Source organism: Haplochromis burtoni, unplaced genomic scaffold, assembly GCF_018398535.1.
Source record: "Haplochromis burtoni strain Fernald_Lab_line unplaced genomic scaffold, NCSU_Asbu1 Contig_217, whole genome shotgun sequence".
Taxonomy (NCBI): domain Eukaryota; kingdom Metazoa; phylum Chordata; class Actinopteri; order Cichliformes; family Cichlidae; genus Haplochromis; species Haplochromis burtoni.
In genome coordinates this window covers 389034-403300 of record NW_024582578.1, presented here as the reverse complement: position 1 = coordinate 403300, position 14267 = coordinate 389034, and the positions used below count along the sequence as shown (strand labels likewise).

Genomic DNA, 14267 nt, shown 5'->3' with positions numbered 1-14267 from the left:
TTATTTGTCAGCACCTTTCATACAGGTGCATCAACTCAAAGCATCAACAATCAATTAAAAAATACAAAAGGACTCTGACAGCACCACAACAGTTGGTGTTTCAGCGTAGACGCACAACACCAACCACCACAAAGCAATGATGTGTTAATCTCATAGACCCATATTTTATTCACAATTGAACAAATGTTTAAACTGAGAGATTTCCCAAAAATTATAAGCTCAATTTGAATTTGATGGCAGAAACAAGTCTCAAAATGTTGGTACGCAGCAAGAAAAGGCTGGAAACGTAAGTAATACTAAAAAGAAACAGCGGGTATAAGAAGAGCATCTTAGAGAGGCAGAGTTTCTCAGAAGTAACGATGGGCAGAGATTCACCAACCTGTGAGTTTAGCTCATATCTTATTTTTCTGTTTACACATTTGATATGTTTTCTGTGTTCTATTGTGAATAAAATACAGATTTTAAAATCATCAAATTCTGTATTTAATTTCCAGTGTCTCAACTCTTTCTACAAACAGAGTAGAAAAGTGAGTTCAGATCTTGTGAGACTTTGGAGATCGTCTGGAGGATGAAAATGAACTCTGGTTGTTTCTGACTTTGCTGCCTTTCTTCACGTGCAGCCTCCTGAGCTCTGACTTTGATTTGTTTTGCTGTTAAGAGTTTTATTTTGGAAGAATTCTCTGGAAAACAGAAACACCCTGAAGTGTTTTTGTGAATTTTGCGATTTGGCCCTTTGAAACCTGCAGGGGCTCGTGTTTCAGCTCTCGGCGTTTGGATGTTTGTCTGCACTATTCACATCCTGACTTCTTTAAAAACATCTTTTTTCAGTTTCACAGCTCAGATCAGCAGTGAAGCTGTCAGGAAACGAGCCGAGCGTTTGCGGTTCACACAGTTTGTGTCAGTAGCGTCAAAGGATGTGGTCTGGAGGAGCATATGTGTGTTTGTTTCACTCCTGCTGTGCAGACCTGCCTCCCATTAACTCCCGATGATGTAAATCTTTATTTTTTTTGAAGTGTGAACATTTTCTGTAAGGCGGGGTTCACTGTGTGCATACCCAGCTCGTGGCTGCAGCTCTCAGCAATGCGGTAACAGTGCATCTTGCTGAAGTTTCTGGAGTCGAGGCGGACACAGGCCGGATGCAGCAGCATGCAGCGCAGACGTCCCAGAGTGCACTCTGCCGGCATGCCGAGGTAACATGCTGCATGGCTCTGCAGGCGGGAAAGCAACATGTCACTTTACACACACCAAGCTCAGGGAAGTGAAACATCATGTAACACCCGTGATCTCAGAGTTTTATCAGCCTCATCGTCTGAGGGTGGAAGACAAATCCAAAACCTGCAGTTCCTCTAACGCCCACAAGGGGCTCCAGCAGCGAGTCAGTCCCCACAGACTCCATGTTAAAACTTTACAGCAGAAATAGACATGTTTACAGCCTGATACACACACTGCTTTAGTATCTGTAGCTAATCCCCCCTTCATAACACCTGTACAGTGTTAAAATTTACATTATTAGGGGCGTGGCCTCTTTGACTGACAGTTCAGCTAGCTGCTAGCAGGGCTTCACTTGAACTGCACCTCTGGACTGTGTTTGTGCTGTTGGAGCCTTTTGGAGCATTTCTAAGTAAGTAAATTAGGTTGATAACCAAGCTAGTTAGCATTAGCTGGTAGTTTAGCTGATAACGCATGCCACCCTCTGATCCAAATATGGGTGCTCTTGGTTCCCAAAGAGGTCACAAAAAATTACAGCTGAAATTTCATATTGAGTCCAGAAACTTATATATACAGTCTAAGGCACAGGTGTCGAACTCCAGGCCTTGAGGGCCGATGTCCTGCTGGTTTTAGATGTGTCCTTCCTACAACACAGCTGATTTAAATGTCAAATCACCTCCTCAACATGTCTTGACGTTCTCCAGAGGGTAATGAACTAATCATTTGATTCAGGTGTGTTGACCCGGAGTGAGATCTAAAACCTGCAGGACACCGGCCCTCGAGGCCTGGAGTTCAACACCCCTGGTCTATGGGGTAAGGTGGATCTGTGGAGACTCAGGAATCACCTTTACTTGTTAACAGTTTCTGTATCATCAGGACCAGAGACAGCTAAATGATCTCAAAGAGGTTCAATTTAAATTTAGGAAGAGAATAGTCTGGGAATGGAGGGACTCCAGTTAGCTGGGGTGAAGCTTTAAACCTTAATGGAATTTAATTCATCAACTGTACAGGTGTCATGACTGGACTGGAGCCTCTGCTGGACGTTAGAGGCACTGCATGTTTTAGCATTTGAGCTGCTTGAAACCCAACCTAAACCCCACCCTAGAGGAAATCAACACTGACACATTTTTCGCTGATTCTCACCGTGATGCCGCACCACTCGCACCTCATCCCTGCCAGGACGTCAGACGACCCGCACGAACGCCGGCAAACCTCACACCTTGCCGCTGACGCCAGGTTTCCCTCCCTCCAGTGGTGGTGGTATGTATCCTGGAGCAGAAAGAAAAGAATGAGTTTCAGTCCAGCGCTAAAAATAGTCCCCATCAGCCGCAGCTAATTGAGGAAGATGTAAAAATGAAATGTCATATTTGTGAGGAGGAAAGCACCGAAAAAGAAAAGTGCACTGTGTGAATAGATGGGCTGAAACCCGACGACAGCTTCCTGGGGTTGTTGTCAGCCTGTCTGCCATCATCAGCTCTGCAGGAGATCAGCTTCATGCTTTTCACTTTTTATCCAGACTGTGAGCGATCGATGGGTTTTGATCGAGCTACACACACTGAACCGACGGCAGACATCCTCATTGAAGTGTCTTACAACGTCTTTGATTAAAGTCAGACTGACTGGACCTGATCAATATCACTACTTCACAGAGCCCAGTTTCTATTGTAGACTAGCTGCACAGTGGGCGCTACCTACATTTCAAACTATAGAAAATTTGTCAGGTAGGAATTCAGTTATCAATTGTTTTTGTTTTTTAAGGTGGAAATATCTACCATCTCATCTTGTGCACATGGTATTACACTTCAATATTCACAGCAGTTTTTAATCACAAAGTCTGCATTTGGTGACACTCCCCTCTCCTTTAGTGGAAAATACTGATGCATGAACTTTCTCAAGCTCCTGCTCTTCAGTTCAAGGAGTGACTGATCGTTTTCATTGTTGTCACAAAAAATGATGTCACAGATGCCGGAGGACAGAGCATCCCTGCCATGCGTCCGTTTTTTTTAGTAACCTCGCGTGCAAAGCAAGGGATGAAGCGTGAGAGACAAGGTCATTTCAGCACGTCTCAGTGATCGCTCACTGCAGGAGCACAGAGATGGAGAACACTGATGCAGAACACTTTGAGACGACCACCACGACTGCTTTATTTCCTGTTTGTGTTTTTAACTGAGTTAGACACAGTTTCAGGTTTGCACAAGCACCAACCAAAACCGCGAGATGAGTGGACGCTGAGGGTTCAGCTGGCACCAGAGAGCAGCAGGTATTATATAAGAGAATAAATTCAGAGGCCTTGTGTTACTTCTAACAAAGTCAGTATTTTAAAAATAAATACAATAAAAATCTACAATAAAGTCGTCATAGCTATGGATGTGAGGGATCAGAATAAACTATTAAACTACCTAAAATAATTATTAAAGCGATCGATGTGCCAAACGGCTCACTGATGGATCACGTAGCTGGAGTCTACTCTAAACTACTTCCAGCAGTCATGTTTCACAGCTCGCTGAGCTCAGCTGCATCTTCCACCTATAGAGCCTGCCCTCTGGTGGTGTTTTTGTGCATTACAACATAACACACGGCCTTAACACAGCATCTCTGTGCCAGTTAAGAAGAGCCCGTTTGTTAACCAAACTGACTGAACTTCTCTGGTTCAGCCCTTTTATGATCCGATTGTGAACGTCATAGAGAAAGTCCTCATCTTCAGTGACATTTCTGTGTCACTGTTTGCGAGTTTAGGCACAAGAAACATGCGGCAGTAGCGCCCCCATGAGGTCAGACTGAAAACTGTAGCATTGGGCTCCGTAGTTTTAGTCCAGCTTACTGTTGGAAACACTTTATATTTATACTGATATTTTTTAAAGCGATACCTGCTCCAGAATCCCGTCCAGTTGGCAGCTGCGACAGTCGGCACAGGTGAAGATGGCACAGTCGGCGTGGACATGCAGCTCACACACTGAAACACACACACGCAAACACACACGCTAATAAAAAAATCACTCATGAGATTTAATCCACTGGTCTACTTGGTGATGGTGCTGGTCTGACCTTCGCAGCGCAGCGCCGTGCTTCCCTCTGTTTGTTTCCTGCAGACGCAGCAGAAACGTTTCTTCTGACCGGCGGGACCGAAGCAGTGAGCCACCGGCACCTGCAGGGGGCAGCAGCAATGTATGTTAACAAACAGACAAAGTAAACGCAACACTGAGCCTCCAGCCTATTGGCTGTCCATGAATACAGAGCTTAATTAAAAAAACAAAACCCCAAAAACAAAACAGCACATTGCTCCTGCTGCTCCAAACAGTCTGTAAATCTGCATTGCTCCTCTGATTAAAATAGTCCCCATCAAAATACAGCTGTTGGCTGCAGTTTTTATGTTGACTTACAAAAGTTGCTGTAAATATCATGGCTGTTATTTGTTGTTGTTGTTGTAATTGCCATGTTTGATCCAATGACCTCTCTTCATTTCTTAAAAAGAAGTGATTAAATGCATTTTATTGCTCTGTTTTTCCTTCACTTTAACGCTCCTCGCTCAGTGTCGCTTGTGTACTTTACTGTAATGACCGAGTGGAAATGTTTATAATGAATAAAGAAACCGTCAGGACAGAGGGATCTGTTATAGTTTTGCATTTTTCCAAATCCTTTATTTATAATGAGCCACCACTGAAGCGGCATGACAGGTTATGTAAGAAGATAACATTCAAACATGAGGGGCAGAGTGAAGGCCTGCAGCTGCATCACATCCAAGAGAGTCAAACCCCCCAGAACAACGTGAACGCAGCCGTATGGCAGCTCACAGTGTATTTACATTAAGTTTGAATTCTACTCCACGAATGTGCTTTAATCATTTACTTACACATTATCTTATTATTAGTGTGTGCACATTGATGTTTATATATGACATTTTTTTTAGAGCTTCATTTAAACTTTTGCCCCTGAAAAGCCGTGGAGCTGGGAAGAGATGTCGGAGACATTAATGATAACTAATGCTTAACGGTGTCCCACAAGGCTCAGTTATGGGTTCAGTTGTTTTTCCAGTTTTTATATTGATGACACTGTGTTATGTAAAGTTATACGCAGATGATACCATATTATTTTGTTATGCTGATTCTGATGATCTTAAACTTGTACCGAATGTACGTAAAACCACATTTCTGTTACTCTGCTATGGCACATCTCTACTGTTCGACATTTCATTATCGAGAGAAATACAATTTGACTTGTGTCAGATGATGTCATAGATGAATATAACTGGTTATCATCTACATAGAAATATATAGTTTTCTAATAATATTACATTAGGGAAGCATGTATAAAGTAAAGGCTTCAGCACAGACCCTTAGGTGATTGAGGAAATCTCCAACAAAATTTGCATGCAAAATACCAGGAAGTATCCCATAAATACAATTCAAACTAGTACAGTGCGTTTCCTTTAATGCTAATTGTGTATTCTAATTTCTTCATTACAATGTTGTGACCAGCAACATCAAACACTGCACTGAGCACAGATACCAGTCGACTATCAGAGGTGATAAGAAGATCATGATGATACTTGTCATGTAGGAAACCTCTGAGGGGCCCTGCTGCCTTCAGGTTTTGGTTTCTGTAATAATAATCTGGTAACTGTCCATCATATTTCTGTAAGCTGAGTGTTTTGGTGTCCAAACCTCCAAACTGGACTTCCTGGATCACACTTCAGTGTGTCTAGTGAAAGTATGTTACGTGAAGCACCACACAGACCACACTCTGAGCTGTTGTTTTCCATTTGTGTTTTGTTTGATTATTTTTGTGCCACGCCGTTTTTGTGCTTATAATGGAGCTGCTGCTTGTCAGGTCGGAGGGTAGAAATACTGAACGCTCTTTAGTTAAACCTGACCCAAGAGCTGCCTGAGCAATAATAAGGAGCCTGAGGATATTTCACATTAAAAGCAGGTGAGGAGAAAACACCACTGCTGCCGCCTGCTCGTGTTTATTGCAGGGCTATTGATCGGTGCAGCAGTTAGTCAAGCTCAGTGATCAGTGCTGTGCTGATCGATAAACATCGTGTCGGCGCGTGTGGAGCGTTTCAGCGAGGCGGCAAAAGTGAAGGAGACAATAAAAAGAAGGGCTGGAGAGCAAACTGTGAAGCTGACAGAACAAAGCAGGTCTGCTGCTTTCATTTTATAACTTTGTTGGCTGATTATGTCTGGTTTGTTCTGCTGGGTAGAGTTTGTTCACTCACCATGGGCCATTTCTAGAATGTCACCTTCACTGGAAGCACAATTATCCACTCGTTTCAGTGCAATGAAGTCTCTGCAGCTTTTCATTTCTTACAATACAGAGTGATAAAGTCCACAGCAGAAGCTAAAGCCCTGCTCTGATTTGGTTTCTAAACTGTTATTTACAGTAAACAGACTCTTTGAGGGCTCTGAATGTCACTTAGATCCTGAGACAATGACAGACATACTTAAAGAGTGGACAGGTGGTCTGTGAGAGGTTCAGGTCCGGATTTGAAAATAAGCATTTTGTTTCAACCCTAACTCACAAAAATTGCCTGATAAAATTAACTCAAGGAATGCAAGCAGGTGGCACTATGACACTGTGTGGTGCTTGTGAATTTGAGTTGCGCAGGAGAACAACGTTGATGTTAGTTATGCTTCTTGGAGCAACTCATCTGGAGTTTATTTTTCTTTAGTCCTGATTAAAAAGTTATGGTTGAAGATACAAAGTTGGCTTTTACTCTTCTGCTTGTTGGTAAATGAGAACACTTTTTGTTTTGATCCAGATATACCTCTGTTTTTATTTTTAAGGATAATTAGCATAACAAGCTAGCTGTTAGCTAAGTGCTAACAGCTAGCTAAGTCCTGTTAGCTAAGTATGTAAATTCTATTAGTTTTCTTTTAAGTGTTGTATTATTATTTTTTATTTATTTACTTGTGAGCTTAGAGTAGGAAGGAAGTACTTCTAAGTACTAAGTAAGCTAGGAAGTAAGTTTAATGTACTGTACAAGCGGTCTTTGTATAAATTACATTGCAGCCACGTTTTGTAGCAATGAGTTGCATTCTCGCAATTCAGTAAGTGGTGGATTCATGTGGCCGCTGTTCACAATCGAGAAAATGTGAATTAAATCAAATGAAATTGTGCGAGTAAGACAAATTAATCCACCTGTGATGCAAGCTGCGTTGCTTCTGGACAGATTAGCTTATGAGAGCTCAATATAACACACTACCTGGGTAGTACTGCTAACAATAAACACTATGCACAAACACACACACACTCCACACACCTGAACTGAAGAGACTCTGAACCACTTGAGTGTGCGGACTGACAAACATGGACTGCTGGAAATCCTTATTTTGAAATATTAAATTACTGTTTACTTGTTAGTTTAAATAAATATTTGAACTTTTCTTTAAGCTGTGAACACAAAGCCAAAGATCCTAACTTACTCTACGCTGTAGCGGTTAAGTATACCGTGTAACATCAGCTTATTATTCTTATTGTGGCTTACAGTGTGATTTAGTCTCCTGTTTGCACAATTACATAAAAAGTCAGTTCTCACTTAGAGGTTACAATAAAGCCACTTTCGCAGCTGAACTTTTCATGACACATTTGTGAGAATCAGACTGGAATATTCTCCAGTTTTCCTCGCTCACATGCAGCAGCGAGCAGGAAATAGTCCTCTTCAGATGCTTTCATGTTACTGGAAATATTCTGTGTGGTTTAGATGCGGGTGGATGCATGGGTGTAGTGTGCAGGAGGCAGCGCACATGGCGCCTACTTTCTACAAGTAAATGCACCAGACTCTCAGCTGAGCACATCAGCATAATTGCATTTGGACCGGGGAGCTGGTTGGTTAAAGGCCGGCTGATGTCTGATCTGATCGTGTTTGCATTCTCGTTCTCTGATGGGTAATGCCTAAAGAAGTTCAGCCCTGCAAGGTGTAAAAATAAACCCCATCTCATCACGTCTGGGGATCCCTGCCTTCATCCCATTGGCTCCCGGACTGGGGTCCAGAGATTAAAGTAAAGGTGTTTCCTCACCTGCAGTGTTTAGTCTGTTTAAAACGGGTGCGAACCAAAACAACCACACTGAGACATTTTGGACGAGATGGTCTCGGTGCGGTTCCAATCCGAACCAACTACCACGTGTATGTTACAGAAAACATCCTGTAGCGACGTTTGCTTTGTATTCTCAATGCAGGGAGGTTTTATAGATGTGCAAATGTCTGTACGGACTAGTAACTGGCTGTGAAATAAATGTAAATTCTCTGTTTTCTCACACAGCACCTTCCTCCTGTTTTTACTCTCGTTGCTCCCACTCCAGACGCATCGGGCCAACATTGTCCCGTGTCTGTAGTGACGCATTTTGGCTCATTTGGAGTTTGGAGCATGAGCGTATGTTGGATACTCACCTGGACCAGAGACGGAGTCATGGAGGAACAAACCTTCCGCAGCGTCTTCAGGCATTTTTCGTGACACATGAAGTTACACACTGAGGAGGAGACAGAGGAGCACAGTCAGAGACCATTAACACTGTCGGGGTTTCTCTCGGCTTTCTGAGTTGTTGTTAAAGAGATGCTTTTTCTTATGATATTTATACGAGAATCTCTGCATCTCAGTGGTAAACTGACCGTGTGTGCAGCAGGCATTAACACAAATACAGCCGTCGCACAAACATAAAAAAAAATAAAAAAGCACGGCATGAATTAAACAGGTACAGATTCAAAAAGTTTCAGTGCAATTTTGCAAACCATCACTTTCACCTGGAGCACGATTTTCTTAATTCATTACAGCTGACGTTACCTCCAGCACACCTCGGGGGTTTCTCAGAAAGCAGCTCGGACATGCAGGGCACCGACGCTTGTTTCTGTTCCTCTGCCTGACGTTAAACTTTTAAAGCCTTTTATTGAAACTATGATACGATACTGATGCTCACAGGCAGACAAAGCGGCACCGAACAAAAGGACTGATTTTGTCTTCAGATTGTGACGCTTGGAGTGGGTAAAAAGTAAAAGAAAAATCAGCACAGTATCGTGATATTTTGTCATATCGTGTGGATAGATGGACACCAAATGATAAAACTACAAACAAGAGGGCTCGTCTCATGCACCAGTGTCCTGAGATAGCCTTACGTCAAACTGCCACAACTGAAAAACCATCCAAAGCTGGAGCTGGAGCTCGACGAAGACAAGTCTGAATTCAGAGCAGCTAACAGCTCATCACGCGAGTAAAAACAGGACGGCGACCTCCTTCCTTCTATAAACTCGGTCTGTTTGTGCTTCACAATTTTTAAAGCAAAAAAATAACTGACAGTATTGCAGTCGTACAGTGATAATGTCCCATCGTGGGGTGTCTGGTGATTCCCATCAGTAAAAAGTTGATTTGGGTTTTTTTTACCCAACTTAAATTTGTTTTTCAGGCCTCAAATAACCTCGTGGATATCTCCTGATGTTATGAGAGCTCAAAAATGCTGAAAACAATTAAAAATCATCAAATCTGGACCCTCTGTGTCCCTCACAGGCCCGCGACTCTGAAAATACTCACACTATGAGGGTAAACCTTTGAGCTGCTTTAGTAAATAAGATATTGCACATAAAAAAACATCAGCTGATTCTGAGGGGGTCAGAGTTCAGGTACTGACTTGTATTTGCCTCCAAATTCAGCAGAGTTAAATGGAGTTAAACAAAAGCAGAAACCTTTGATCTGTTCTTGCTGCTTTTACTTCCAATACTCCACCCGCCCATCCACCCCCCAGCCCTGCAGCGCTCAGATAAGAACGCTTTCACTCGAGCGCCCGGTGGAAGAGAAGCGGCGTGGAGCCGTGACACCGTGAGAGCGAACAATAAAAATATGTTTGGAAGAAGAAAGGAAGCTGTCAGCTGGATGACTGCTGGTCACGTTTGCACCTCGTCCGCTCTCGCTGTGTGAGCTGAAGTGACATTTAGTGAGTGTGCGTGTTGTTGCCTGTGCTGTCACACTGTGGTAAACCTCAAATGTTCACTCTGGCCAGTTTGAACAATAAAAGCCTGCTGCAGGCGAGCACGTCTGTGCACACCATCCAGACAACCAGTACAGAGTGGCAGACCGAGGCCAGAGGAGATCAGTCAGGTTTTTCCTGTCCAGGAGCTCCGGCGGGTCATTAACAGCCCCGATGAAGGCACTTTCTCACAGCCGGTGACTCAGCAATGACTGCTCAGAGTCCACGATATCACAGCTAAAACTTTAATGTGTTTGATGAGGAGCAGTTTGAATGAATTTTTGATGATGATGTCAATCCAAACGTTCATACTTGACTCTTATCAGACAGTCGCTCTCTGCTTCCTGCAGCTTCACTGACTGATTTTAAATCAGTCAGTTATTTTAAATGTTGGACAGACAAAAAAAAAACCTTCTGCAGCCTGAACGTTTGATCAGTGTCCTGCTCTTTTATAGCTTTTCTATCTGTTCCAACAAACTAACATGGTAGCAGCCAAAAGGTCAAAGTTTAGGCTCCTGAATGCTGCGTGCAAACCTGTGTGTGACATGGTGGCTGCAACCGTCTTTTATAAGAAGTCGGTGCTCGTGGCTCCTGGCGGTGCTGCCGCTGGAAACATGTAAATTACAGCAGTGCGTGATAAGCACTCGCAGCAGCTCTGGTCACAAAGGAACAGCCGCCGTCGCGGCCCCGTGTTTTCACCGAGATACGTAACCAAAACGGGATCTATTCTGATCTGTACTCCTGTCCCAGCAGTGGCCGTTCCTGTTACACACAGTTTCTCATAATGAGCTCAGTGTATGTACAGTAATCCAGGCTGCCCTTTGTGCTCTGTGCTCACTTTATTTTTTCTGCTTTTAGCTCACTCACTGCTGCAGTCACAGCCGTAAACTGACATATATGGTATATAAGATGGATGTGGCCATTGTGACATCACCCTTCGGTTGGTGAAGTCCTGTTCTACAGCCATCTTGATGTTTTGAAACTGGCTGTGGCAAGCGAGGGGTAGATGTGACTGAGAAACCGAGTAAACCACACGCATCCTGCTCTCCGACTCTGATGGGACCCCACTTTACAAAATAAACTTCATGTTTTATTCAATAAAAGTTGAAAACAGTGACTGAGACAACAAACTCATCAGGAAAGAGTCCACTGAGGTTAAAGGTCAAAGGAGCCAAGCATCAATTTCCTTAAACGTCTACAGAGGGTTTTTTTACCAAACAGATACAAAGAGGTCCTCTACGTTTGTTTAAACTTTACTCAAAAAAAATGTTATTTCATGTCAACTTTAATTATTTATAATGACCGTGGACGTGATAAGACCACTGGTTGTTATGGAAACGTGCATTCAGTGACTGGTTGGTGGCGACTCCTGGAGGTTGCTGGGCCGTGCTGGGTGAAGCTGGATGATTTGTGTGGTTGCCAGCAGGTTTCACGTCCGTCTGCAAACGCTTGCCAACTACATGCCGAGCAGCAGTAAACAGAAATTAAAATTGTGCCTCAACGCTGAAGCCAACATGTTTGAAAAGGTGAGCTTTTATTCTGAAGGTAAACAGCCTGTGTTTCCTGTGTTCACAGTTTCCAGTTTCCTGCTCCTGAGCAGCTGGGCAGTGTTTATGCACAAGTCCATCAAACAGTGACTGCAGCAATATCCTCGCTACCAAAGCAATCGCAGCCAGGCTTTGGCCAACTGGTCGGAGAATATATGCTTTTCCCTAGCAACAGGTGGTTGCCAGGGGGTCACTGATTGGTCTGCAGCCCTGTGTGACTGAGGCTTCAGCCATCAACCACTCCACCGCTCTCCAAGCTTGTGTGACTGATGTCTTATTCACTCGATTGCACGCCATCACTGTGATTGTCATGCAGCCCCACCCCCTCCCCACTGGCCATTAAAACAAATGCAGGTTTAAGAAGTCATCTCCAGGGCGCCGCTGTAGCTCACCTGATTGACCTTGTGACCTCTATACTAAAGACTACGGAGGTCAGAGTCCACTCGGTTCACCTTTTACATAAAGGTAAAGGGAAACATGAAAATGGGCTTTTAACAACGCAGTGGACTAGGCAATTTGATGACATCACTGGTTTGTGTTAATCCAAGTGACGGCTTAAAGAAGAAAGGTTACGTAAGCGAGCAGAAGCGCTGCTGCACATTTTAATGCATCTGATGCTGCTTGTGATGAAGAGGATGGTCTCTGCTCTCACTCACACAGAGACGCACAAATACACACTCACTCACACCCCTCCAACAACCAGCATCCCTGCCAGTCTCCTGTTGCCATGACAACCACAGGAAGTAAATCACGACTTGACTGAAGCTCCAATTGTGCCATAGACACTTTGCCTCCTTTAGACATGCACACACACTTAAGTGCACACACATACACACTATGCAAAACCAGTGTGTTACTGGGCAGACTGAATTGTGTTGGTGTGCTGGATGTACTCTCTGATTCTCCTCCCAATTCATGATTAAGATGTGTCGAAAGGAAAAGAGGAGGCAAGGAGAAGGAAAGGAGGAAGAAAATGAACAGGAAAGGAAAAAGGGAACAAATGGGCCCTTGTCTGTGTTGGTTAACTGCAGATGTTGCATGTTTTGGTGCATGCAGACAGACTTTTAGAGCAACCACACATTATCCTGTAAAAGTTTCCAGCTGCAGCCTGAGGTCGGTCTGGGATCCAGCCTGGCCTCCTCAAGCGGATCAGCTCCGTGTCCGGGGCAGGTATCGGTGTAAGTCGGGTTCATCACGTTGTTAAACACACCTCAGCTCAGGCTTGGTTCGGTTCCCGCGGGGAGAACCGGATGTGCGCTTGCGAAGCTCACGAGCTGAACTTTGATCTCGTGCATAAGTAATGACCCCGATAAATAAAGCATATTTGCTGTCTTACCTTCACACAAGAAGCCGATGATCCCCCAGATGAAGTCGCTGCAGCTGTGGCAGAAGGTAGGTTTGGTCAGGGTGACTTTCTTAAAGCAGTGACCCGGTGCAGAGCTCTGGTACTTGGACCGGAGTCCGGGGGACTGCTGCGCCCTCTTCTTCCCGGCCAGCGGGCTCGCTGTCCGGCTCTCTGCGGCATCAGGGTCCGCCGGTCTGGGCCGGCCGGAGTCCGCCATGTCCTCCTGCCCGCCCTCTTATAAAAACTTCCCAACAGCAGGGCGACAACACGGGGTTCAACAGCGGTAACTCCTGGTGCCAAAAGAGCTGGATGTCTAGGAAGTAGTTGACCCGTAGTGGAGAGACATCCCACCGGGCCAAACACAGCGGCGCAGCCCGGCAAAGGGCGCCGTGCTCGGTGTGTGTCCTGGACTTTCCCCCTCGCTCTGGAAGATAATTATCCAGGTCCTAAAACACACAACAGGCCACCAGTTCACGGCTCAGTTTATGGCGATTTTGACGTCGGTGTCGCCCCGTGGAGGGTCGGTCATCGCACCGGCTGGAGCCAGCGGTGCTGCCCGGCGGAAAGGGCGCCGAGGTCGGTGTGCTGTCTGAGAATCCCGCCTCACAGGCTCGTTAAAAAACAAACTCCCTGCACATTTATCGACCAGCCACTCTTCCAAAATACACGACAGCTGTTCCAGTGAGAGATTAATACTGGATTTTCGATCCTTTTCGACGGCGTCTGCTGCTCTCGATCCCCGCGATCAGAAAGACCCTCCGCCCGGAGACAGCGGTGCCACCCAGCGGCGCAGCGCGGAGGACAGGGCGCCCTGCTCGGCCACTTTCCCGAAGCTCCCTGCTAAGGAAGGTGGATGAATAAATGATGAAATATCGATCGGGCAGAACTGGATGCCGAGTGTGTCCGCAGCAGCGTGAAGTCTGTGAAATGGATGGGTGATCTTTTCAGTCTCAGCGATCACTCAGCCAGCCAGGCACCCCCAAAACAGCCGGTCCAAGCCCGCAGAAAGACACAACAAATCGGTGGAAAAGAAGTCCAAAAAGCGCCTCAGTACTGAAGACCGACGACAATCAACAAGTGTGAAGTCCCCCTGACGGGGGGGCTGCTTTCATTTCGGGTTTCTTCTTCCTTTTCCGAGGCTGATTCTTCTTCCGCGTCAGTCTCCAACACTGATTTACTCCTCCTCCCTGCGCTTCATCCCCTTCCCTAGTCTC

The 14267-nt window shown here is 44.9% G+C and overlaps 1 protein-coding gene across 2 annotated transcripts in view; it reads right to left on the bottom strand.

The window, feature by feature from the left end:
• Window positions 1-14267, bottom strand: part of LOC102303996 (diacylglycerol kinase theta) — a 31755-nt gene extending 17488 nt beyond the window's left edge. For both annotated transcript variants that reach the window (XM_005937051.3, XM_005937052.3), the window contains exons 1-6: window positions 13045-14267; window positions 8597-8676; window positions 4255-4354; window positions 4077-4162; window positions 2353-2478; window positions 1055-1208 (exon numbers count right to left, since the gene is read on the bottom strand). In XM_005937051.3, the coding sequence (XP_005937113.1) occupies window positions 1055-1208; window positions 2353-2478; window positions 4077-4162; window positions 4255-4354; window positions 8597-8676; window positions 13045-13270 (772 nt within the window). In that variant the 5' untranslated portion in view covers window positions 13271-14267. The remainder of the gene's footprint in view (window positions 1-1054; window positions 1209-2352; window positions 2479-4076; window positions 4163-4254; window positions 4355-8596; window positions 8677-13044) is intronic.